This window comes from Electrona antarctica (assembly GCF_951216825.1).
Source record: "Electrona antarctica genome assembly, contig: scaffold_330, whole genome shotgun sequence".
NCBI classification, from domain to species: domain Eukaryota; kingdom Metazoa; phylum Chordata; class Actinopteri; order Myctophiformes; family Myctophidae; genus Electrona; species Electrona antarctica.
In genome coordinates this window covers 94,761-121,592 of record NW_027637352.1, presented here as the reverse complement: position 1 = coordinate 121,592, position 26,832 = coordinate 94,761, and the positions used below count along the sequence as shown (strand labels likewise).

The window sequence follows — 26,832 nt, the reverse complement described above, 5'->3', positions numbered from 1 at the left end:
CGTCCGCGACGCGTTGTGAGCTTGTAGATCAGCTATCTTCAACACAGGACACTTTGTACGACGAAGGATAAATCATGCATTACGGCGCTTCACTCACTAGTCTGTGGGAGATGTGTTCTGCTGGTCGTTCACTAGTCTGTGGGGGGAGATGTGTTCTGTTGGCCGTTCACTAGTCTGTAGGAGGGAGATGTGTTCTGCTGGTCGTTCACTAGTCTGTGGGGGGGAGATGTGTTCTGCTGGTCGTTCACTAGTCTGTAGGAGGGAGATGTGTTCTGTTGGCCGTTCACTAGTCTGTGGGGGGAGATGTGTTCTGCTGGCCGTTCACTAGTCTGTGGGGGGAGATGTGTTCTGTTGGCCGTTCACTAGTCTGTGGGGGGAGATGTGTTCTGCTGGCCGTTCACTAGTCTGTGGGGGGAGATGTGTTCTGCTGGTCGTTCACTAGTCTGTAGGAGGGAGATGTGTTCTGCTGGTCGTTCACTAGTCTGTGGGGGGGAGATGTGTTCTGCTGGTCGTTCACTAGTCTGTAGGAGGGAGATGTGTTCTGTTGGCCGTTCACTAGTCTGTGGGGGGAGATGTGTTCTGCTGGTCGTTCACTAGTCTGTGGGGGGAGATGTGTTCTGCTGGTCGTTCACTAGTCTGTGGGGGGAGATGTGTTCTGCTGGTCGTTCACTAGTCTGTAGGAGGGAGATGTGTTCTGTTGGCCGTTCACTAGTCTGTGGGAGATGTGTTCTGTTGGCCGTTCACTAGTATGTGGGGGGAGATGTGTTCTGTTGGCCGTTCACTAGTCTGTGGGGGGAGATGTGTTCTGCTGGTCGTTCACTAGTCTGTGGGGGGGAGATGTGTTCTGTTGGTCGTTCACTAGTCTGTGGGAGATGTGTTCTGCTGGTCGTTCACTAGTCTGTGGGGGGGAGATGTGTTCTGCTGGTCGTTCACTAGTCTGTGGGGGGGAGATGTGTTCTGTTGGTCGTTCACTAGTCTGTGGGAGATGTGTTCTGCTGGTCGTTCACTAGTCTGTAGGAGGGATATGTGTTCTGTTGGCCGTTCACTAGTCTGTGGGAGATGTGTTCTGCTGGTCGTTCACTAGTCTGTAGGAGGGAGATGTGTTCTGTTGGCCGTTCACTAGTCTGTGGGAGGGAGATGTGTTCTGCTGGTCGTTCACTAGTCTTTGGGGGGGAGATGTGTTATGTTGGCCGTTCACTAGTCTGTGGGAGGGAGATGTGTTCTGCTGGTCGTTCACTAGTCTGTGGGAGGGAGATGTGTTCTGCTGGTCGTTCACTAGTCTGTGGGGGGGAGATGTGTTCTGTTGCCGTTCACTAGTCTGTGGGGGGAGATGTGTTCTGTTGGCCGTTCACTAGTCTGGGAGGGAGATGTGTTCTGTTGGCCGTTCACTAGTCTGTGGGGGGAGATGTGTTCTGTTGGCCGTTCACTAGTCTGGAAGGGATATGTGTTCTGTTGGCCGTTCACTAGTCTGGGAGGGAGATGTGTTCTGTTGGCCGTTCACTAGTCTGTGGGGGGAGATGTGTTCTGCTGGCCGTTCACTAGTCTGTGGGAGGGAGATGTGTTATGTTGGCCGTTCACTAGTCTGTGGGGGGAGATGTGTTCTGTTGGCCGTTCACTAGTCTGTGGGGGGAGATGTGTTCTGTTGGCCGTTCACTAGTCTGTGGGGGGAGATGTGTTCTGCTGGCCGTTCACTAGTCTGTAGGAGGGAGATGTGTTCTGTTGGCCGTTCACTAGTCTGTGGGAGATGTGTTCTGTTGGCCGTTCACTAGTCTGTGGGAGATGTGTTCTGCTGGCCGTTCACTAGTCTGTGGGAGATGTGTTCTGTTGGCCGTTCACTAGTCTGTGGGAGGGAGATGTGTTCTGTTGGCCGTTCACTAGTCTGTGGGGGGAGATGTGTTCTGCTGGCCGTTCACTAGTCTGTGGGGGGAGATGTGTTCTGTTGGCCGTTCACTAGTCTGTGGGAGGGAGATGTGTTCTGTTGGCCGTTCACTAGCCTGTGGGAGGGAGATGCGTTCTGTTGGCCGTTCACTAGTCTGTGGGGGGGAGATGTGTTGTTGGCCGTTCACTAGTCTGTGGGAGGGAGATGTGTTCTGTTGGTCGTTCACTAGTCTGTGGGGGGAGATGTGTTCTGTTGGCCGTTCACTAGTCTGTGGGAGGGAGATGTGTTCTGTTGGTCGTTCACTAGTCTGTGGGGGGAGATGTGTTCTGTTGGCCGTTCACTAGTCTGTGGGCGGGAGATGTGTTGTTGGCCGTTCACTAGTCTGTGGGAGGGAGATGTGTTCTGTTGGTCGTTCACTAGTCTGTGGGGGGAGATGTGTTCTGTTGGCCGTTCACTAGTCTGTGGGGGGGAGATGTGTTCTGTTGGCCGTTCACTAGTCTGTGGGAGATGTGTTCTGCTGGCCGTTCACTAGTCTGTGGGGGGAGATGTGTTCTGTTGGTCGTTCACTAGTCTGTGGGGGGAGATGTGTTCTGTTGGCCGTTCACTAGTCTGTGGGGGGAGGGAGATGTGTTCTGTTGGCCGTTCACTAGTCTGTGGGAGATGTGTTCTGTTGGCCGTTCACTAGTCTGTGGGGAGAGATGTGTTCTGTTGGTCGTTCACTAGTCTGTAGGAGGGAGATGTGTTCTGTTGGCCGTTCACTAGTCTGTAGGAGGGAGATGTTCTGTTGGCCGTTCACTAGTCTGTGGGAGGGAGATGTGTTCTGTTGGCCGTTCACTAGTCTGTGGGGGGGAGATGTGTTCTGTTGGTCGTTCACTAGTCTGTGGGGGGAGATGTGTTCTGTTGGCCGTTCACTAGTCTGTGGGGGGAGATGTGTTCTGTTGGCCGTTCACTAGTCTGTAGGAGGGAGATGTGTTCTGTTGGCCGTTCACTAGTCTGTAGGAGGGAGATGTGTTCTGTTGGCCGTTCACTAGTCTGTGGGAGGGAGATGTGTTCTGTTGGCCGTTCACTAGTCTGTGGGAGATGTGTTCTGTTGGCCGTTCACTAGTCTGTGGGAGGGAGATGTGTTCTGTTGGTCGTTCACTAGTCTGTGGGGGGAGATGTGTTCTGTTGGCCGTTCACTAGTCTGTGGGGGGGAGATGTGTTCTGTTGGCCGTTCACTAGTCTGTGGGAGGGAGATGTGTTCTGTTGGCCGTTCACTAGTCTGTGGGAGGGAGATGTGTTGTTGGCCGTTCACTAGTCTGTGGGAGGGAGATGTGTTCTGTTGGCCGTTCACTAGTCTGTGGGGGGAGATGTGTTCTGTTGGCCGTTCACTAGTCTGTGGGGGGAGATGTGTTCTGCTGGTCGTTCACTAGTCTGTGGGAGGGAGATGTGTTCTGTTGGCCGTTCACTAGTCTGTGGGAGGGAGATGTGTTCTGTTGGCCGTTCACTAGTCTGTGGGAGGGAGATGTGTTCTGTTGGCCGTTCACTAGTCTGTGGGAGATGTGTTCTGTTGGTCGTTCACTAGTCTGTGGGAGGGAGATGTGTTCTGTTGGCCGTTCACTAGTCTGTGGGAGATGTGTTCTGTTGGCCGTTCACTAGTCTGTGGGAGATGTGTTCTGCTGGCCGTTCACTAGTCTGTGGGAGGGAGATGTGTTCTGTTGGCAGTTCACTAGTCTGTGGGAGGGAGATGTGTTCTGTTGGCCGTTCACTAGTCTGTGGGGGGAGGGAGATGTGTTCTGTTGGCCGTTCACTAGTCTGTGGGGGGATATGTGTTCTGTTGGCCGTTCACTAGTCTGTGGGAGGGAGATGTGTTCTGTTGGCCGTTCACTAGTCTGTGGGAGATGTGTTCTGCTGACCATTCACTAGTCTGTGGGGGGAGATGTGTTCTGTTGGCCGTTCACTAGTCTGTGGGGGGAGGGAGATGTGTTCTGTTTGCCGTTCACTAGTTTGTGGGAGGGAGATGTGTTCTGTTGGCCGTTCACTAGTCTGTGGGGGGAGGGAGATGTGTTCTGTTGGCCGTTCACTAGTCTGTTGGGGGGAGATGTGTTCTGTTGGCCGTTCACTAGTCTGTGGGAGGGAGATGTGTTCTGCTGGTCGTTCACTAGTCTGTGGGAGGGAGATGTGTTCTGTTGGCCGTTCACTAGTCTGTGGGGGGAGATGTGTTCTGTTGGCCGTTCACTAGTCTGTGGGGGGAGATGTGTTCTGTTGGTCGTTCACTAGTCTGTGGGGGGAGATATGTTCTGTTGGCCGTTCACTAGTATGTGGGGGGGAGATGTGTTCTGTTGGCCGTTCACTAGTCTGTGGGAGGGAGATGTGTTCTGTTGGCCGTTCACTAGTCTGTAGGAGGGAGATGTGTTCTGTTGGCCGTTCACTAGTCTGTGGGAGGGAGATGTGTTCTGTTGGTCGTTCACTAGTCTGTGGGAGGGAGATGTGTTCTGTTGGCCGTTCACTAGTCTGTGGGAGATGTGTTCTGTTGGCCGTTCACTAGTCTGTGGGAGGGAGATGTGTTCTGCTCGCCGTTCACTAGTATGTGGGGGGGAGATGTGTTCTGTTGGTCGTTCACTAGTCTGTGGGAGGGAGATGTGTTCTGTTGGCCGTTCACTAGTCTGTGGGAGATGTGTTCTGTTGGCCGTTCACTAGTCTGTGGGAGGGAGATGTGTTCTGTTGGTCGTTCACTAGTCTGTGGGAGGGAGATGTGTTCTGTTGGCCGTTCACTAGTCTGTGGGAGTGAGATGTGTTCTGTTGGCCGTTCACTAGTCTGTGGGAGGGAGATGTGTTCTGTTGGCCGTTCACTAGTCTGTGGGAGGGAGATGTGTTCTGTTGGTCGTTCACTAGTCTGTGGGAGGGAGATGTGTTCTGTTGGCCGTTCACTAGTATGTGGGGGGGAGATGTGTTCTGTTGGTCGTTCACTAGTCTGTGGGAGGGAGATGTGTTCTGTTGGCCGTTCACTAGTCTGTGGGAGATGTGTTCTGTTGGCCGTTCACTAGTCTGTGGGAGGGAGATGTGTTCTGTTGGTCGTTCACTAGTCTGTGGGAGGGAGATGTGTTCTGTTGGCCGTTCACTAGTCTGTGGGAGGGAGATGTGTTCTGTTGGCCGTTCACTAGTCTGTTGGGGGGAGATGTGTTCTGTTGGCCGTTCACTAGTCTGTGGGAGGGAGATGTGTTCTGCTGGTCGTTCACTAGTCTGTGGGAGGGAGATGTGTTCTGTTGGCCGTTCACTAGTCTGTGGGGGGAGATGTGTTCTGTTGGCCGTTCACTAGTCTGTGGGGGGAGATGTGTTCTGTTGGTCGTTCACTAGTCTGTGGGGGGAGATATGTTCTGTTGGCCGTTCACTAGTATGTGGGGGGGAGATGTGTTCTGTTGGCCGTTCACTAGTCTGTGGGAGGGAGATGTGTTCTGTTGGTCGTTCACTAGTCTGTGGGAGGGAGATGTGTTCTGTTGGCCGTTCACTAGTCTGTGGGAGATGTGTTCTGTTGGCCGTTCACTAGTCTGTGGGAGGGAGATGTGTTCTGCTCGCCGTTCACTAGTATGTGGGGGGGAGATGTGTTCTGTTGGTCGTTCACTAGTCTGTGGGAGGGAGATGTGTTCTGTTGGCCGTTCACTAGTCTGTGGGAGATGTGTTCTGTTGGCCGTTCACTAGTCTGTGGGAGGGAGATGTGTTCTGTTGGTCGTTCACTAGTCTGTGGGAGGGAGATGTGTTCTGTTGGCCGTTCACTAGTCTGTGGGAGTGAGATGTGTTCTGTTGGCCGTTCACTAGTCTGTGGGAGGGAGATGTGTTCTGCTGGCCGTTCACTAGTATGTGGGGGGGAGATGTGTTCTGTTGGTCGTTCACTAGTCTGTGGGAGGGAGATGTGTTCTGTTGGCCGTTCACTAGTCTGTGGGGGGAGATGTGTTCTGCTGGTCGTTCACTAGTCTGTGGGAGGGAGATGTGTTCTGTTGGCCGTTCACTAGTCTGTGGGAGGGAGATGTGTTCTGTTGGCCGTTCACTAGTCTGTGGGGGGGAGATGTGTTCTGTTGGCCGTTCACAAGTATGTGGGGGGGAGATGTGTTCTGTTGGCCGTTCACTAGTCTGTGGGGGGAGATGTGTTCTGTTGGCCGTTCACTAGTCTGTGGGAGGGAGATGTGTTCTGTTGGCCGTTCACTAGTCTGCGGGAGATGTGTTCTGCTGACCATTCACTAGTCTGTGGGGGGAGATGTGTTCTGCTGGCCGTTCACTAGTCTGTGGGAGGGAGATGTGTTCTGTTGGCAGTTCACTAGTCTGTGTGAGGGAGATGTGTTCTGTTGGCCGTTCACTAGTCTGTGGGGGGAGGGAGATGTGTTCTGTTGGCCGTTCACTAGTCTGTGGGGGGATATGTGTTCTGTTGGCCGTTCACTAGTCTGTGGGAGGGAGATGTGTTCTGTTGGCCGTTCACTAGTCTGTGGGAGATGTGTTCTGCTGACCATTCACTAGTCTGTGGGGGGAGATGTGTTCTGTTGGCCGTTCACTAGTCTGTGGGGGGAGGGAGATGTGTTCTGTTGGCCGTTCACTAGTTTGTGGGAGGGAGATGTGTTCTGTTGGCCGTTCACTAGTATGTGGGGGAGGGAGATGTGTTCTGTTGGCCGTTCACTAGTCTGTGGGGGGAGATGTGTTCTGTTGGCCGTTCACTAGTCTGTGGGAGGGAGATGTGTTCTGCTGGTCGTTCACTAGTCTGTGGGAGGGAGATGTGTTCTGTTTGGCCGTTCACTAGTCTGTGGGGGGAGATGTGTTCTGTTGGCCGTTCACTAGTCTTTGGGGGGAGATGTGTTATGTTGGTCGTTCACTAGTCTGTGGGGGGAGATGTGTTCTGTTGGCCGTTCACTAGTATGTGGGGGGGAGATGTGTTCTGTTGGCCGTTCACTAGTCTGGGGGGGAGATGTGTTCTGTTGGCCGTTCACTAGTATGTGGGGGGAGATGTGTTATGTTGGCCGTTCACTAGTCTGTGGGGGGATATGTGTTCTGTTGGCCGTTCACTAGTCTGTGGGGGGGAGATGTGTTCTGTTGGCCGTTCACTAGTCTGTGGGGGGGAGATGTGTTCTGTTGGCCGTTCACTAGTCTGTGGGAGGGAGATGTGTTCTGTTGGCCGTTCACTAGTCTGTGGGAGGGAGATGTGTTCTGCTGGCCGTTCACAAGTATGTGGGGGGGGATATGTGTTCTGTTGGCCGTTCACTAGTCTGTGGGGGTGAGATGTGTTCTGTTGGCCGTTCACTAGTCTGTGGGGGGAGATGTGTTCTGTTGGCCGTTCACTAGTCTGTGGGGGGGAGATGTGTTCTGTTGGTCGTTCACTAGTCTGTGGGGGGAGATGTGTTCTGTTGGCCGTTCACTAGTCTGTGGGGGGAGATGTGTTCTGTTGGCCGTTCACTAGTCTGTGGGGGGGAGATGTGTTCTGTTGGCCGTTCACTAGTCTGTGGGAGGGATATGTGTTCTGTTGGCCGTTCACTAGTCTGTGGGGGGAGATGTGTTGTTGGCCGTTCACTAATCTGTGGGAGGGAGATGTGTTCTGTTGGCCGTTCACTAGTCTGTTGGGGGGTTATGTGTTCTGTTGGCCGTTCACTAGTCTGTGGGGGGGAGATGTGTTCTGTTGGCCGTTCACAAGTATGTGGGGGGAGATGTGTTCTGTTGGCCGTTCACTAGTCTGTGGGGGGAGATGTGTTCTGTTGGCCGTTCACTAGTCTGTGGGAGGGAGATGTGTTCTGTTGGCCGTTCACTAGTCTGTGGGAGATGTGTTCTGCTGACCATTCACTAGTCTGTGGGGGGGAGATGTGTTCTGCTGGCCGTTCACTAGTCTGTGGGAGGGAGATGTGTTCTGTTGGCAGTTCACTAGTCTGTGGGAGGGAGATGTGTTCTGTTGGCCGTTCACTAGTCTGTGGGGGGAGGGAGATGCGTTCTGTTGGCCGTTCACTAGTCTGTGGGGGGGAGATGTGTTATGTTGGCCGTTCACTAGTCTGTGGGAGGGAGATGTGTTCTGTTGGCCGTTCACTAGTCTGTGGGAGATGTGTTCTGTTGGCCGTTCACTAGTCTGTGGGGGGAGGGAGATGTGTTCTGTTGGCCGTTCACTAGTCTGTGGGGGGAGGGAGATGTGTTCTGTTGGCCGTTCACTAGTTTGTGGGAGGGAGATGTGTTCTGTTGGCCGTTCACTAGTCTGTGAGGGGAGGGAGATGTGTTCTATTGGCCGTTCACTAGTCTGTGGGGGGGAGATGTGTTCTGTTGGCCGTTCACTAGTCTGTGGGAGGGAGATGTGTTCTGCTGGTCGTTCACTAGTCTGTGGGAGGGAGATGTGTTCTGTTGGCTGTTCACTAGTCTGTGGGGGGAGATGTGTTCTGTTGGCCATTCACTAGTCTGTGGGGGGAGATGTGTTCTGTTGGTCGTTCACTAGTCCGTGGGGGGAGATGTGTTCTGTTGGCCGTTCACTAGTATGTGGGGGGGAGATGTGTTCTGTTGGCCGTTCACTAGTCTGGGGGGGAGATGTGTTCTGTTGGCCGTTCACTAGTATGTGGGGGGAGATGTGTTATGTTGGCCGTTCACTAGTCTGTGGGGGGAGATGTGTTCTGCTGACCATTCACTAGTCTGTGAGGGGGAGATGTGTTCTGCTGGCCGTTCACTAGTCTGTGGGAGGGAGATGTGTTCTGTTGGCCGTTCACTAGTCTGTGGGAGGGAGATGTGTTCTGTTGGCCGTTCACTAGTCTGTGGGGGGAGGGAGATGTGTTCTGTTGGCCGTTCACTAGTCTGTGGGGGGATATGTGTTCTGTTGGCCGTTCACTAGTCTGTGGGAGGGAGATGTGTTCTGTTGGCCGTTCACTAGTCTGTGGGGGGATATGTGTTCTGTTGGCCGTTCACTAGTCTGTGGGAGGGAGATGTGTTCTGTTGGCCGTTCACTAGTCTGTGGGAGATGTGTTCTGTTGGCCGTTCACTAGTCTGTGGGGGGATATGTGTTCTGTTGGCCGTTCACTAGTCTGTGGGAGGGAGATGTGTTCTGTTGGCCGTTCACTAGTCTGTGGGAGATGTGTTCTGTTGGCCGTTCACTTGTCTGTGGGGGAGGGAGATGTGTTCTGTTGGCCGTTCACTAGTCTGTGGGGGGAGGGAGATGTGTTCTGTTGGCCGTTCACTAGTTTGTGGGAGGGAGATGTGTTCTGTTGGCCGTTCACTAGTCTGTGAGGGGAGGGAGATGTGTTCTGTTGGCCGTTCACTAGTCTGTGGGGGGGAGATGTGTTCTGTTGGCCGTTCACAAGTCTGTGGGAGGGAGATGTGTTCTGCTGGTCGTTCACTAGTCTGTGGGAGGGAGATGTGTTCTGTTGGCCGTTCACTAGTCTGTGGGGGGAGATGTGTTCTGTTGGCCGTTCACTAGTCTGTGGGGGGATATGTGTTCTGTTGGTCGTTCACTAGTCTGTGGGGGGAGATGTGTTCTGTTGGCCGTTCACTAGTATGTGGGGGGGAGATGTGTTCTGTTGGCCGTTCACTAGTCTGGGGGGGAGATGTGTTCTGTTGGCCGTTCACTAGTATGTGGGGGGAGATGTGTTATGTTGGCCGTTCACTAGTCTGTGGGGGGAGATGTGTTCTGTTGGCCGTTCACTAGTCTGTGGGGGGGAGATGTGTTATGTTGGCCGTTCACTAGTCTGTGGGAGGGAGATGTGTTCTGTTGGCCGTTCGAGGCGATATGGACACATACCTCCTCCACGCAAAAATAACAAGCTATTGGAAGCTATTTGAGTGAGTTTCCTCAGTGTTTGGGTCGGGAGTCGGGATGTTCTGTCTGTCTGTCTGTCTGTCCAGTGAAATTGTACTACGGCTGAGAAAGATTAGTTTTGTGTGGGAGACTTACTGGTGGGGTTTAAGGTGGGATAAGGACTTACTGGTGGGGTTTAAGGTGGGATAAGGACTTACTGGTGGGGTTTAAGGTGGGATAAGGACTTACTGGTGGGGTTTAAGGTGGGATGAGGACTTACTGGTGGGGTTTAAGGTGGGATAAGGACTTACTGGTGGGGTTTAAGGTGGGATAAGGACTTACTGGTGGGGTTTAAGGTGGGATAAGGACTTACTGGTTGGGTTTAAGGTGGGATAAGGACTTACTGGTGGGGTTTAAGGTGGGATAAGGACTTACTGGTTGGGTTTCCGCTAGATATTAAGGCATGTTTAGGGTGTGTTTTAGCGCCAGGGATTTCGCCTCGAAGGCTGTATGGAAACACTCGACTCTTGAACGAAGTTGAACATGAGAAAATAAGTGAGAAATGAACGCGTTCACAATGACGTTGGTCAAGCAGAAATACAGTGCGTTCAGTTCACGTTCACCCAAAATATGAACGCGTAGCAACTATTAGCTTGTTTGGCGATGTAATCTACCTAAAACCGGACGAAATCCCGCGCGTGCATGGTCGATCACGCACGTGTGTGATTGCGCATGCATCGCTGCATAGAATGCAATATTTTGGGCTTGATTAGAGCTTAATTTCACTTAGATATTAAAATAAACAATGATCGCTTAGCGTTCCGGACATCTGATAAGTGCTGCACCAGTCCAAACTAGTCCTGGATGTTGTGATTCCTTAAACTGGAAGTGACATCGCCAGATTCGCTCTATTTGGTAAAAATCGGCATGATGGTGACGTTACCGCCACCATCAGGACTGGGTATAATACTATAGGATTGCCGTGTGAGAATGAGATGGAGTGTGTATATCACGGACTTTTCTATTGGCATTAAAATGACAAATTAAACATATGAATAGTGCAGGCAGACAATCCACTGTTAATTAGGCTTGGCCATAAGAGGGTTAATGTTTTAACCCACTGTTAATTAGGCTTGGCCATAAGAGGGTTAATGTTTTAACCCACTGTTAATTAGGCTTGGCCATAAGAGGGTTAATGGTTTAACCCATTATGACTGAGACCAGATTCTACTAAATGTCTTCTAAATCCTGACAGTTTTCTGACAAAACCCCATGTTTCTGTCAGTCGTTCTCAGACGTTTTCATGTCAAGAACCCCCAGAATTATCTGTAATTGGTCGCCGAGCCCCATCAGAAAATATGTTGTTCCAGGGACCCCCCACTCCCCCAGAAGCAAAGATTGTAGTTAAGAACGCTCTGAAAGAATATAATATTAAAAGATTTGAGCCACGCTTTCACGGTTTTTCAAAAATTAGCAGATCTACAAGCTCGTAGCGTGGCACTCGGTGCCGCGCTACAAGCTTGTAGATCTGCTATTTTTCAATAGCTAAAGTATAACACAATTCTTAGAAACACCTAATGGGTCTTCCCCGTCCTGAATGGGTAACATAATGCTTAGAAACACCTAAAGGTCTTCCCCGTCCTGAATGGGTAACATAATGCTTAGAAACACCTAAAGGGTCTTCCCCGTCCTGAATGGGTAACATAATGCTTAGAAACACCTAATGGGTCTTCCCCGTCCTGAATGGGTAACACAATGCTTAGAAACACCTAATGGGTCTTCCCCGTCCTGAATGGGTAACATAATGCTTAGAAACACCTAATGGGTCTTCCCCGTCCTGAATGGGTAACATAATGCTTAGAAACACCTAAAGGTCTTCCCCATCCTGAATGGGTAACATAATGCTTAGAAACACCTAATGGGTCTTCCCCGTCCTGAATCGGTAACATAATGCTTAGAAACACCTAATGGGTCTTCCCCGTCCTGAATGGGTAACATAATGCTTAGAAACACCTAATGGGTCTTCCCCGTCCTGAATGGGTAACATAATGCTTAGAAACACCTAATGGGTCTTTCCCGTCCTGAATGGGTAACATAATGCTTAGAAACACCTAATGGGTCTTCCCCGTCCTGAATGGGTAACATAATGCTTAGAAACACCTAATGGGTCTTCCCCGTCCTGAATCGGTAACATAATGCTTAGAAACACCTAATGGGTCTTCCCCGTCCTGAATGGGTAACATAATGCTTAGAAACACCTAATGGGTCTTCCCCGTCCTGAATGGGTAACATAATGCTTAGAAACACCTAAAGGTCTTCCCCGTCCTGAGCAGCTCATTGTTCCGTGTCCTTCAGGACCCCAACCAGCTGATCCGGGCCAGCGCTCTGAGGGTCCTGTCCAGCATCAGGGTTCCCATCATCGTCCCCATCATGATGCTGGCCATCAAGGAGGCGGCCAGCGACATGTCTCCCTACGTCCGCAAGACCTCGGCCCACGCCATCCAGAAACTCTACAGGTAACTAAGACCTCTACAGGTAACTAAGACCTCGGCCCACGCCATCCAGAAACTCTACAGGTAACTAAAGACCTCTACAGGTAACTAAAGACCTCTACAGGTAACTAAGACCTACAGATAACTAAGACCTCTACAGGTAACTAAGACCTACAGATAACTAAGACCTCTACAGGTAACTAAGACCTACAGATAACTAAGACCTCTACAGGTAACTAAGACCTACAGATAACTAAGACCTCTACAGGTAACTAAGACCTACAGATAACTAAGACCTCTACAGGTAACTAAAGACCTACAGATAACTAAGACCTCTACAGGTAACTAAGACCTCTACAGGTAACTAAGACCTCTACAGGTAACTAAGACCTACAGATAACTAAGACCTCTACAGGTAACTAAGACCTCTACAGGTAACTAAGACCTCTACAGGTAACTAAGACCTACAGATAACTAAGACCTCTACAGGTAACTAAGACCTACAGGTAACTAAGACCTCTACAGGTAACTAAGACCTACAGATAACTAAGACCTCTACAGGTAACTAAGACCTCTACAGGTAACTAAGACCTACAGATAACTAAGACCTCTACAGGTAACTAAGACCTCTACAGGTAACTAAGACCTCTACAGGTAACTAAGACCTACAGATAACTAAGACCTCTACAGGTAACTAAGACCTCTACAGGTAACTAAGACCTCTACAGTTAACTAAATACCTATACAGGTAACTAAGACCTCGGCCCCCTCCAAATTTGGAATTACAATTTAGGCATTTAGCATATGATCCATAGCGATTTACATTAAGCAATAACAAAAAGCATGGCAATACATCACATACATAAAAAGTAGTTATCATGAAACATGCGTAAGCTAAGAACGTAACAGTGGAGTATCTATGTAAACTATACTATATTATACATGTGTACTATAAAGTGCTATGACTACATACAATGCAATTCTAGTGCTGTCTACATAACATGATATAAGTCTGTATAAAATACTATCTAAGTCTACATAAAGTGCTATATTTAAAATACTATCTAAGTCTACATAAAGTGCTATCTAAGGGGCTAGGGCAAGTGCTACGGGCCATGGTGGAGTCTGAAGAGGTGGGTTTTCAGACTACGGCGGAAGGTTGGGAGTGAGGCTGCAGTTCTGACTGAGATGGGAAGTTAATTCCATAGTTTTGGAGCCAGAAGGGAGAAGAGTTTGGGACGTGTGGAGCGTTGTCCCGCCGTTTTTAGTGAAGGTACTTCCAGCTTCCCTGCGTTGGCTGATCTGAGTGCGCGGGAGGGTTTGTAGGGTACGAATACACACGGAATACACCAAGTTATACATTTAAGGAGATCAAAACACCCATGGGAAACTAAACTATGAGAAGCTGTTTTCTGTCACATTGTTATCTTTACTGACATTTGAGCTGTGGCATGAGGGAAGGGTCTTCCCACTGTCATGTGTTCAGACCCTCCTACTCTCCACTGTCTCATGTGTTCAGACCCTCCTACTCTCTATTGTCTCATGTGTTCAGACCCTCCTACTCTCTACTGTCTCATGTGTTCAGACCCTCCTACTCTCTATTGTCTCATGTGTTCAGACCCTCCTACTCTCTATTGTCTCATGTGTTCAGACCCTCCTACTCTCTATTGTCTCATGTGTTCAGACCCTCCTACTCTCTATTGTCTCATGTGTTCAGACCCTCCTACTCTCCATTGTCTCATGTGTTCAGACCCTCCTACTCTCTATTGTCTCATGTGTTCAGACCCTCCTACTCTCTATTGTCTCATGTGTTCAGACCCTCCTACTCTCTATTGTCTCATGTGTTCAGACCCTCCTACTCTCTATTGTCTCATGTGTTCAGACCCTCCTACTCTCTATTGTCTCATGTGTTCAGACCCTCCTACTCTCTATTGTCTCATGTGTTCAGACCCTCCTACTCTCTATTGTCTCATGTGTTCAGACCCTCCTACTCTCTACTGTCTCATGTGTTCAGACCCTCCTACTCTCCATTGTCTCATGTGTTCAGACCCTCCTACTCTCTATTGTCTCATGTGTTCAGACCCTCCTACTCTCCACTGTCTCATGTGTTCAGACCCTCCTACTCTCTATTGTCTAATGTGTTCAGAGTAGACCCTCCTACTCTCTATTGTCTCATGTGTTCAGACCCTCCTACTCTCCATTGTCTCATGTGTTCAGACCCTCCTACTCTCCACTGTCTCATGTGTTCAGACCCTCCTACTCTCCATTGTCTCATGTGTTCAGACCCTCCTACTCTCCACTGTCTCATGTGTTCAGACCCTCCTACTCTCTATTGTCTAATGTGTTCAGAGTAGACCCTCCTACTCTCTATTGTCTCATGTGTTCAGACCCTCCTACTCTCCACTGCCTCATGTGTTCAGACCCTCCTACTCTCTATTGTCTCATGTGTTCAGACCCTCCTACTCTCTATTGTCTCATGTGTTCAGACCCTCCTACTCTCTATTGTCTCATGTGTTCAGACCCTCCTACTCTCTATTGTCTCATGTGTTCAGACCCTCCTACTCTCTATTGTCTCATGTGTTCAGACCCTCCTACTCTCTATTGTCTCATGTGTTCAGACCCTCCTACTCTCTATTGTCTCATGTGTTCAGACCCTCCTACTCTCTATTGTCTCATGTGTTCAGACCCTCCTACTCTCTATTGTCTCATGTGTTCAGACCCTCCTACTCTCTATTGTCTCATGTGTTCAGACCCTCCTACTCTCCACTGTCTCATGTGTTCAGACCCTCCTACTCTATTGTCTCATGTGTTCAGACCCTCCTACTCTCTATTGTCTCATGTGTTCAGAGTAGACCCTCCTACTCTCCACTGTCTCACGTGTTCAGACTAGGGCTGGGGCGGTATGGGATTTTTATTACCGCGGTTATTGTCGGCCCCCCACACAATTACCGTCCCCCCCCCCCCCCCCCCCCCCCCCCCGTGCGCGAATAATCCTCCGGTTTTATAGTGTTATTTAGTCCGGTGGAACACCGTGTATGGAGATGTTAGAGCAGGTCTGCAAAATCCGGTAAAACACCGTATACGGAGATGTATAGAGCAGCTGTGTGTCTTTAGTGCAGTTCCAGTGTCATTCCTCCTCCATGCGCGCCGCGGCCTCCCCTCACAGCTCACACACACACACACACACACACACACACACACACACACACACACACACACACACACACACACAGTGGCACCGTTACAGAGACAACAGACAAGACGACTCATATAGCTTTTCCACGTGTTTCTGTTGTTATCCAGTTTACCAAAATTAAATCCACAACAGCGCTATTGTGAAGACCCTTGCGCAGCGCGAGGCAATTAACCCCAGCTGCAAACGATCCGGACTTTGATTGTGTGATTATAATATATATAAATCCTTTTGGGCCAAATAAACCATTCTGGGCGTTGGGGGGGGAGGGGGGGGGGGGGGCGTTAGCTATCAGGAGGAGGTAACAGGGGGTGCAGGCAAACAGAGTTTTGGAACGGATATTATGGACTACAGTTTTATTAAGGAAAGATTGGCATGTCAATGCCGCAACACGTGTTCGGGTGTCAATCAAATCAACTGCGTCAGACATCTCCCGCAGCCCGTTGTTAAAAAAAATAAAAATAAAAAAGCGAACGGATTTAACATCATTTCAGATCAAGACAAGTTGTGTTGAGCGTCTTTTTCCTGCGATCCCATTGATGTCACAACAGACAACATTTATAGGTGGGTCTGGTTTGGAGTAGCCTAATTTAAAACATTGTCCGACTTTGTTTTGAGAGAATATTAATACCTCGCGCTATTGTAACAGCCAGGTGCATCGTGCATTGCTCAGACCGTCAGAGAGAGAGAGAGAAAGATTAGGCTAAACGTGTAGCCTATGGATAAGGGCGCATCGTAGGTAACAGGTTTCAACTTTGTATTGATGTCTGTCAGCGAGAGACGAGAAGAGAAAGGGAGAGAGAGAGAGAGAGAGAGACATTAGGCTGTAGCCTATGGATAATGGCGCATCGTAACGGTTTCAACTTTGTATTGATGTCTGTCAGCGAGAGAAGAGAAAGGGGGAGAGGGAGGGAGAGAGAGAGAGCTGTACAGACAGGACGGACAGAACTGTTTTTATCTTTTGACTGACTATAAGAAAAAGTCCTTCTGCACACCTACAATGGACAGGTGCGTCGGATAACTGGAACTGAGAAGTAGAGAAAAAAAGAATCCCGCACACTGTCTCACTTGGAATCGCAATGGCAACCATTCTCACTCCAATGAAATGCCCGCTCAGCAGCGCATCGCATGAAACAAACACCACCATTCAAAAACGTCCCCTCATCATGGAACCTAAAATCTTAAACATATTAAACAAATTCCAAGTTAACTGATAGATTTAATATATGATGAATTGAAAGGTTCAACTTCCAGCCGCTCCACACCACGCAGCAACTGCGCGCCTCCCCAGTCCCCAAGCCATGAGTTAACATTATTGCTTGATTGATTGATTTAAGTTTACAGTACATTTGCACAACTCAATACAAAAACTGTTAACTGTTACTCTGTGAGTGGACGACACCATAAAGCATTACACTTGTTTACAAGAGGGTCCACCTTGTTCAATTCATCATAACATTTTGTACACTATACACTTCTATAAAGCCAAAAACAGGAAATCATCATAAAGGAGGTAAAAAGGGGGAAAAACATATACAGTGAGGGGGAAAAGGGGTGGGTGGGGTCAAGGGATTTACATGTCTTAATGACAGTTGGTAGGGCGTTCCACATTTTTGTGGCATAGGAGTGAAATTAATTTAGGTGGACCCTCTTGTAAACAAGTGTAATGCTTTATTGGGTCGTCCACTCGCAGTTAACAGTCTTTGTATTGAGTTGTGCTTGAAATGTAGGCTACTGTAATTCTGCAAACTGTTAATAAATAGTTCAATCAATCAATCAATCAATCAATACTTGTTTGTGCCGAATCTGGGTTGCACATGGTTTGTTGAACTCCCTCTGGTGTTGCTGGCATATGATTAGACTGACTGAGCCTCACTGTTTATTATGATACACTTTATTTCATATCAACCATATGCACTTAGGCCTAGAACCTAGGGTTAGAACTAGGGTTAGGGTTAGGGTTAGAACCTAGGGCGCCAGAACAGCACGGACAAAAAAAACGTTAAACCGCGGTAACGAACCCGATACCGCGGTATGCGTTGTATACCGGCGGTATGGCGATATTGCGGTTATTGCACCCAGCCCTAGTTAACTTCAGACCCACCTACTCTCCCCAAGGGAGTGGATGAAGGTATTTAAGATGAAGTGTTGAGTCAGTATGGTGTTCCATTGTCTGACTGGTCTGTGTTGAGTCAGTGTGGTGTTCCATTGTCTGACTGGTCTGTGTTGAGTTCAGTATGGTGTTCCATTGTCTGACTGGTCTGTGTTGAGTCAGTGTGGTGTTCCATTGTCTGACTGGTCTGTGTTGAGTCAGTGTGGTGTTCCATTGTCTGACTGGTCTGTGTTGAGTCAGTGTGGTGTTCCATTGTCTGACTGGTCTGTGGTGAGTCAGTGTGGTGTTCCATTGTCTGACTGGTCTGTGTTGAGTCAGTGTGGTGTTCCATTGTCTGACTGGTCTGTGTTGAGTCAGTGTGGTGTTCCATTGTCTGACTGGTCTGTGGTGAGTCAGTGTGGTGTTCCATTGTCTGACTGGTCTGTGTTGAGTCAGTGTGGTGTTCCATTGTCTGACTGGTCTGTGTTGAGTCAGTGTGGTGTTCCATTGTCTGACTGGTCTGTGGTGAGTCAGTGTGGTGTTCCATTGTCTGACTGGTCTGTGTTGAGTCAGTGTGGTGTTCCATTGTCTGACTGGTCTGTGTTGAGTCAGTGTGGTGTTCCATTGTCTGACTGGTCTGTGTTGAGTCAGTGTGGTGTTCCATTGTCTGACTGGTCTGTGTTGAGTCAGTGTGGTGTTCCATTGTCTGACTGGTCTGTGTTGAGTCAGTGTGGTGTTCCATTGTCTGACTGGTCTGTGTTGAGTCAGTGTGGTGTTCCATTGTCTGACTGGTCTGTGGTGAGTCAGTGTGGTGTTCCATTGTCTGACTGGTCTGTGTTGAGTCAGTGTGGTGTTCCATTGTCTGACTGGTCTGTGTTGAGTCAGTGTGGTGTTCCATTGTCTGACTGGTCTGTGGTGAGTCAGTGTGGTGTTCCATTGTCTGACTGGTCTGTGGTGAGTCAGTGTGGTGTTCCATTGTCTGACTGGTCTGTGTTGAGTCAGTGTGGTGTTGTAACTCTTGAATGCTGTCTCCGTATTCGAGATTCTATATCAATCAAACTGTATTGACAGCCGTAGCCAAGCTCAAGCTTGCTGGCCACGACGCCATCCAGAAACCACATTTACACTGATGACCCCTCGGACCCCCCCATTTGAAAACATATGCCAGGGACCCCCATAAGAGGAGATTGTTACGGCTCTAGCAGTGACTCCCCTACGGACCCCCCATTTAACCCATTTTGACCTGAGATCAGATTCTAAAAATGTCTTCTACATCCTGACAGTTTTCTGAAAAAGTCGTTCTTCGATTTTTCAAAAATAGCAGATCTACAAGCTCATAGCGCGCTATGACAACACAATCGCCGCCAGGATTTCTTTCAAAATAGGATCTCGGGGTGCCGGCAAATATGACAGCTTTTACTCTGAAAGCCCCCCCTTCCGTTCCGTACAAAATCCGGGAGCCATAATGTAGCTTGCTTACCTCGCGTTGATTACGATAAAGTGTCTCTAGAAGCGTTGATTACGATAAAGTGTCTCTAGAAGGTGATAAAGTGTCTCTAGAAGGTGATAAAGTGTCTCTAGAAGCTTCTAGAAGGTGATAAACTGTCTCTAGAAGGTGATAAAGTGTCTCTAGAAGGTGATAAAGTGTCTCTAGAAGGTGATAAAGTGTCTCTAGAAGCTTCTAGAAGGTGATAAAGTGTCTCTAGAAGGTGATAAAGTGTCTCTAGAAGGCGATAAAGTGTCTCTAGAAGGTGATAAAGTGTCTCTAGAAGCTTCTAGAAGGTGATAAAGTGTCTCTAGAAGGTGATAAAGTGTCTCTAGAAGGTGATAAAGTGTCTCTAGAAGGTGATAAAGTGTCTCTAGAAGGTGATAAAGTGTCTCTAGAAGGTGATAAAGTGTCTCTAGAAGGTGATAAAGTGTCTCTAGAAGGTGATAAAGTGTCTCTAGAAGGTGATAAAGAGTCTCTAGAAGGTGATAAAGTGTCTCTAGAAGGTGATAAAGTGTCTCTAGAAGGTGATAAAGTGTCTCTAGAAGGTGATAAAGTGTCTCTAGAAGGTGATAAACTGTCTCTAGAAGGTGATAAAGTGTCTCTAGAAGGTGATAAAGTGTCTCTAGAAGGTGATAAAGTGTCTCTAGAAGGTGATAAAGTGTCTCTAGAAGGTGATAAAGTGTCTCTAGAAGGTGATAAAGTGTCTCTAGAAGGTGATAAAGTGTCGTGTCTCTAGAAGGTGATAAAGTGTCTCTAAGCGTTGCCCTTCATATTTTAAACGAGAGGCATGTTGAAGTCAGAAATGAAGACAGTACAGTACAGTACAGTACAGTACAGTACAGTACAGTACAGTACAGTACAGTACAGTACAGTACAGTACAGTACAGTACAGTACAGTACGGTACAGTACGCCCATCTGGTCAAAAGGTCACAGAGAGCTCCTTAGATTAGGAGATACGAGGCATTCTTTCTGAGCGGTAAACGAGGAAGTGAACGGCAAGGAGTATGTATGGTGGAGAAGGAGAGGCCAACCTTGCAGTCTCATCTACTAAGACGTTGAATTATATGAATTCTTCCACCACAAACTCCTCTTGACCAATCCTCTCTCCTTGTTTTGTGTCCAGCCTGGATCCCGACCAGAAAGAGCAGCTGATTGAAGTGATCGAGAAGCTGCTGAAAGACAAGAGCACGGTGAGCATGAAACAGTCCTTTAGAATGATTTAGAGGTTAGTTATAAAACAGTCTTTAAGAATGATTTAGAGGTTAGTTATAAAACAGTCTTTTAGAATGATTTAGAGGTTAGTTATAAAACAGTCTTTAAGAATGATTTAGAGGTTAGTTATAAAACAGTTTAATAATGATTTAGAGGTTAGTTATAAAACAGTCTAATAATGATTTAGAGGTTAGTTATAAAACAGTATTTAAGAATGATTTAGAGGTTAGTTATAAAACAGTCTTTAAGAATGATTTAGAGGTTAGTTATAAAACAGTCTAATAATGATTTAGAGGTTAGTTATAAAACAGTCTAATCATGATTTAGAGGTTAGTTATAAAACAGTCTAATAATGATTTAGAGGTTAGTTATAAAACAGTTTAATAATGATTTAGAGGTTAGTTATAAAACAGTCTTTTAGAATGATTTAGAGGTTAGTTATAAAACAGTTTAATAATGATTTAGAGGTTAGTTATAAACAGTCTTTTAGAATGATTTAGAGGTTAGTTATAAAACAGTCTTTAAGAATGATTTAGAGGTTAGTTATAAAACAGTCTTTAAGAATGATTTAGAGGTTAGTTATAAAACAGTCTAATAATGATTTAGAGGTTAGTTATAAAACAGTCTAATCATGATTTAGAGGTTAGTTATAAAACAGTCTAATAATGATTTAGAGGTTAGTTATAAAACAGTCTAATAATGATTTAGAGGTTAGTTATAAAACAGTTTAATAATGATTTAGAGGTTAGTTATAAAACAGTCTTTTAGAATGATTTAGAGGTTAGTTATAAAACAGTTTAATAATGATTTAGAGGTTAGTTATAAACAGTCTTTTAGAATGATTTAGAGGTTAGTTATAAAACAGTCTTTAAGAATGATTTAGAGGTTAGTTATAAACAGTCTTTTAGAATGATTTAGAGGTTAGTTATAAAACAGTTTAATAATGATTTAGAGGTTAGTTATAAAACAGTCTAATAATGATTTAGAGGTTAGTTATAAAACAGTCTTTAAGAATGATTTAGAGGTTAGTTATAAAACAGTCTTTAAGAATGATTTAGAGGTTAGTTATAAAACAGTCTAATAATGATTTAGAGGTTAGTTATAAAACAGTCTTTAAGAATGATTTAGAGGTTAGTTATAAAACAGTCTAATAATGATTTAGAGGTTAGTTATAAAACAGTCTTTTATAATGATTTAGAGGTTAGTTATAAAACAGTCTTTTATAATGATTTAGAGGTTAGTTATAAAACAGTCTTTAATAATGATTTAGAGGTTAGTTATAAAACAGTCTAATAAGGATTTAGAGGTTAGTTATAAAACAGTCTTTAATAATGATTTAGAGGTTAGTTATAAAACAGTCTTTAATAATGATTTAGAGGTTAGTTATAAAACAGTCTTTAATAATGATTTAGAGGTTAGTTATAAAACAGTCTAATGATTTAGAGGTTAGTTATAAAACAGTCTTTTATAATGATTTAGAGGTTAGTTATAAAACAGTCTTTAATAATGATTTAGAGGTTAGTTATAAAACAGTCTTTAATAATGATTTAGAGGTTAGTTATAAAACAGTCTTTAAGAATGATTCATAGGTTAGTTATAAAACAGTCTTTAAGAATGATTTAGAGGTTAGTTATAAAACAGTCTTTAAGAATGATTTAGAGGTTAGTTATAAAACAGTCTTTAAGAATGATTTAGAGGTTAGTTATAAAACAGTCTTTAATAATGATTTTAGAGGTTAGCTATAAAACAGTCTTTAATACTGATTTTAGAGGTTAGTTATAAAACAGTCTTTAAGAATGATTTAGAGGTTAGTTATAAAACAGTCTTTTATACTGATTTAGAGGTTAGTTATAAAACAGTCTTTTATACTGATTTAGAGGTTAGTTATAAAACAGTCTTTTATAATGATTTAGAGGTTAGTTATAAACAGTCTTTTATAATGATTTAGAGGTTAGTTATAAAACAGTCTTTAAGAATGATTTAGAGGTTAGTTATCAAACAGTCTTTAAGAATGATTTAGAGGTTAGTTATCAAACAGTCTTTAAGAATGATTTAGAGTTAGTTATAAAACAGTCTTTAATAATGATTTAGAGGTTAGTTATAAAACAGTCTTTAATAATGATTTTAGAGGTTAGTCATACAACAGTCTTTTACAATGATTTAGAGGTTGGTTATAAAAAAGTATTTTACAATGAATTAGAGGTTAGTTATAAAACAGTCTTTAATACTGATTTTAGAGGTTAGCTATAAAACAGTCTTTAAGAATGATTTAGAGGTTCGTTATAAAACATTCTTTAAGAATGATTTAGAGGTTAGTTATAAAACAGTCTTTTATACTGATTTTGAGGTTAGTTATATTTTATAATGATGTAGAGGTTAGTTATAAAACAGTCTTTTATACTGATTTTGAGGTTAGTTATAAAACAGTCTTTTATAATGATTTCGAGGTTAGTTATAAAACAGCCTTTTATACTGATTTTGAGGTTAGTTATAAAACAGTCTTTTATAATGATTTAGAGGTTAGTTATAAAACAGTCTAAGAATGATTTAGAGGTTAGTTATAAAACAGTCTAAGAATGATTTAGAGGTTAGTTATAAAACAGTCTAAGAATGATTTAGAGGTTAGTTATAAAACAGTCTAAGAATGATTTAAAGGTTAGTTATAAAACAGTCTTCTAGAATGATTTCAGAGGTCGTGTCTGCAAAATATGAGGACGGAATGCGTCTGCGCTGCGATTGGCTGTAAGGTGTGTCATTCTGCTCTGCGATTGGCTGTAAGGTGTGTCAATCTGCGCTGTGATTGGCTGTAAGGTGTGTCAATCTGCGCTGCGATTGGCTGGAAGGTGTGTCATTCTGCGCTGCGATTGGCTGAGCATCGCAGGGAGGGGGAGGTCGGGATTGGGTCTGTCATGTCCTCGAATGGGTCGGACTAGTAACCCAACAAATCACTAGTCTATGTATAAGGTGTTTATTTTAAATGACCAATAAACACCCGTGTGAAGTGAGGGGCGCTCTTACCATCTTACAACATGGAGGAATTCGGTATAGTTTGGTGATGTAATAGTGATGTAATAGTGATGTAATGATGATGTGAAACAAACGGCTTGGAATAAACTCCCACTAAACTACAGTACGACAGGCAGCCCGTAGATGGCGTTAAAGCTCAGGAACTATTTCTTCACTCTAGCTTTTAGTTGTTTTTTCTTATTCTCTGTGTTATCCATGTCCTAAATGGAGAATATGGGGCATTTATATTTTATACAGAGCTTTTATCCAAAACGCTGTAAATAGTGGGTGTAGACACACACACACGCACGCACACACGCACGCACGCACGCACGCACGCACGCACGCGCGCACGCACGCATGCACACACACACACCTTTATATAGATTGTGCATTACATTCACACACCGGCACTCGGTGCCGCGCTACGAGCTTGTAGATCTTCTATTTTTTTGAAAAATCGTGAAAATGTGCTGCGAATCTTTGAATATATATATATATATTCTTTCAGAGCGAACGTTTTTAACTCAAATCTTTAAAAAAAAATCCCTGGAACAACATATTTTCAGATGGGGGTCGGCGGCCAATTACAGATAATGCTGGGGGTCCTTGACATGAAATAGTTTGAGAACCACTGATACAGAAACATGAGTTTCACTTCACTGAAAGCCCTACGTAACTCACCGCATAGTGGGCAATGGAAATAACAGATCTACAAGCCCTACGTAACTCACCGCATAGTGGGCAATGGAAATAACAGATCTACAAGCCCTACGTAACTCACCGCATAGTGGGCAATGGAAATAACAGATCTACAAGCCCTATGTAACTCACCGCATAGTGGGCAATGGAAATAACAGATCTACAAGCCCTATGTAACTCACCGCATAGTGGGCAATGGAAATAACAGATCTACAAGCCCTACGTAACTCACCGCATAGTGGGCAATGGAAATAACAGATCTACAAGCCCTATGTAACTCACCGCATAGTGGGCAATGGAAATAACAGATCTACAAGCCCTATGTAACTCACCGCATAGTGGGCGATGGAAATAACAGATCTACAAGCCCTATGTAACTCACCGCATAGTGGGCGATGGAAATAACAGATCTACAAGCCCTATGTAACTCACCGCATAGTGGGCGATGGAAATAACAGATCTACAAGCCCTATGTAACTCACCGCATAGTGGGCGATGGAAATAACAGATCTACAAGCCCTATGTAACTCACCGCATAGTGGGCGATGGAAATAACAGATCTACAAGCCCTATGTAACTCACCGCATAGTGGGCGATGGAAATAACAGATCTACAAGCCCTATGTAACTCACCGCATAGTGGGCGATGGAAATAACAGATCTACAAGCCCTATGTAACTCACCGCATAGTGGGCGATGGAAATAACAGATCTACAAGCCCTATGTAACTCACCGCATAGTGGGCGATGGAAATAGCAGATCTACAAGCCCTATGTAACTCACCGCATAGTGGGCGATGGAAATAGCAGATCTACAAGCCCTATGTAACTCACCGCATAGTGGGCGATGGAAATAGCAGATCTACAAGCCCTATGTAACTCACCGCATAGTGGGCGATGGAAATAACAGATCTACAAGCGCTATGTAACTCACCGCATAGTGGGCGATGGAAATAACAGATCTACAAGCCCTATGTAACTCACCGCATAGTGGGCGATGGAAATAACAGATCTACAAGCCCTATGTAACTCACCGCATAGTGGGCGATGGAAATAACAGATCTACAAGCCCTATGTAACTCACCGCATAGTGGCCGATGGAAATAACAGATCTACAAGCCCTATGTAACTCACCGCATAGTGGCCGATGGAAATAACAGATCTACAAGCCCTATGTAACTCACCGCATAGTGGGCGATGGAAATAACAGATCTACAAGCCCTATGTAACTCACCGCATAGTGGGCGATGGAAATAACAGATCTACAAGCCCTATGTAACTCACCGCATAGTGGGCGATGGAAATAACAGATCTACAAGCCCTATGTAACTCACCGCATAGTGGGCGATGGAAATAACAGATCTACAAGCCCTATGTAACTCACCGCATAGTGGGCGATGGAAATAACAGATCTACAAGCCCTATGTAACTCACCGCATAGTGGGCGATGGAAATAACAGATCTACAAGCCCTATGTAACTCACCGCATAGTGGGCGATGGAAATAACAGATCTACAAGCCCTATGTAACTCACCGCATAGTGGGCGATGGAAATAGCAGATCTACAAGCCCTATGTAACTCACCGCATAGTGGGCGATGGAAATAGCAGATCTACAAGCCCTATGTAACTCACCGCATAGTGGGCGATGGAAATAGCAGATCTACAAGCCCTATGTAACTCACCGCATAGTGGGCGATGGAAATAGCAGATCTACAAGCCCTATGTAACTCACCGCATAGTGGGCGATGGAAATAGCAGATCTACAAGCCCTATGTAACTCACCGCATAGTGGGCGATGGAAATAGCAGATCTACAAGCCCTATGTAACTCACCGCATAGTGGGCGATGGGAATAGCAGATCTACAAGCCCTATGTAACTCACCGCATAGTGGGCGATGGAAATAACAGATCTACAAGCCCTATGTAACTCACCGCATAGTGGGCAATGGAAATAGCAGATCTACAAGCCCTATGTAACTCACCGCATAGTGGGCGATGGAAATAACAGATCTACAAGCCCTATGTAACTCACCGCATAGTGGGCAATGGAAATAACAGATCTACAAGCCCTATGTAACTCACCGCATAGTGGGCGATGGAAATAACAGATCTACAAGCCCTATGTAACTCACCGCATAGTGGGCGATGGAAATAACAGATCTACAAGCCCTATGTAACTCACCGCATAGTGGGCGATGGAAATAGCAGATCTACAAGCCCTACGTAACTCACCGCATAGTGGGCGATGGAAATAGCAGATCTACAAGCCCTACGTAACTCACCGCATAGTGGGCGATGGAAATAGCAGATCTACAAGCCCTATGTAACTCACCGCATAGTGGGCGATGGAAATAGCAGATCTACAAGCCCTATGTAACTCACCGCATAGTGGGCGATGGAAATAGCAGATCTACAAGCCCTATGTAACTCACCGCATAGTGGGCGATGGAAATAGCAGATCTACAAGCCCTATGTAACTCACCGCATAGTGGGCGATGGAAATAGCAGATCTACAAGCCCTATGTAACTCACCGCATAGTGGCCGATGGAAATAACAGATCTACAAGCCCTATGTAACTCACCGCATAGTGGCCGATGGAAATAACAGATCTACAAGCCCTATGTAACTCACCGCATAGTGGGCGATGGAAATAACAGATCTACAAGCCCTATGTAACTCACCGCATAGTGGGCGATGGAAATAACAGATCTACAAGCCCTATGTAACTCACCGCATAGTGGGCGATGGAAATAGCAGATCTACAAGCCCTATGTAACTCACCGCATAGTGGGCGATGGAAATAGCAGATCTACAAGCCCTATGTAACTCACCGCATAGTGGGCGATGGAAATAGCAGATCTACAAGCCCTATGTAACTCACCGCATAGTGGGCGATGGAAATAGCAGATCTACAAGCCCTATGTAACTCACCGCATAGTGGGCGATGGAAATAGCAGATCTACAAGCCCTATGTAACTCACCGCATAGTGGGCGATGGAAATAGCAGATCTACAAGCCCTATGTAACTCACCGCATAGTGGGCGATGG

At 46.1% G+C, this 26,832-nt stretch overlaps 1 protein-coding gene across 1 annotated transcript in view; it reads left to right on the top strand.

Moving 5' to 3' along the window:
• LOC306918980 (AP-3 complex subunit beta-1-like) overlaps positions 1–26,832 on the top strand; it is a gene marked incomplete at its 3' end in the record, with an annotated part of 146,027 nt that overhangs the window by 27,413 nt on the left and 91,782 nt on the right. Inside the window, exons 5-6 of the mRNA XM_079531816.1 lie at positions 11,952–12,112; positions 19,987–20,053. Of these exons, the coding sequence (XP_079387942.1) occupies positions 11,952–12,112; positions 19,987–20,053 (228 nt within the window). The remainder of the gene's footprint in view (positions 1–11,951; positions 12,113–19,986; positions 20,054–26,832) is intronic.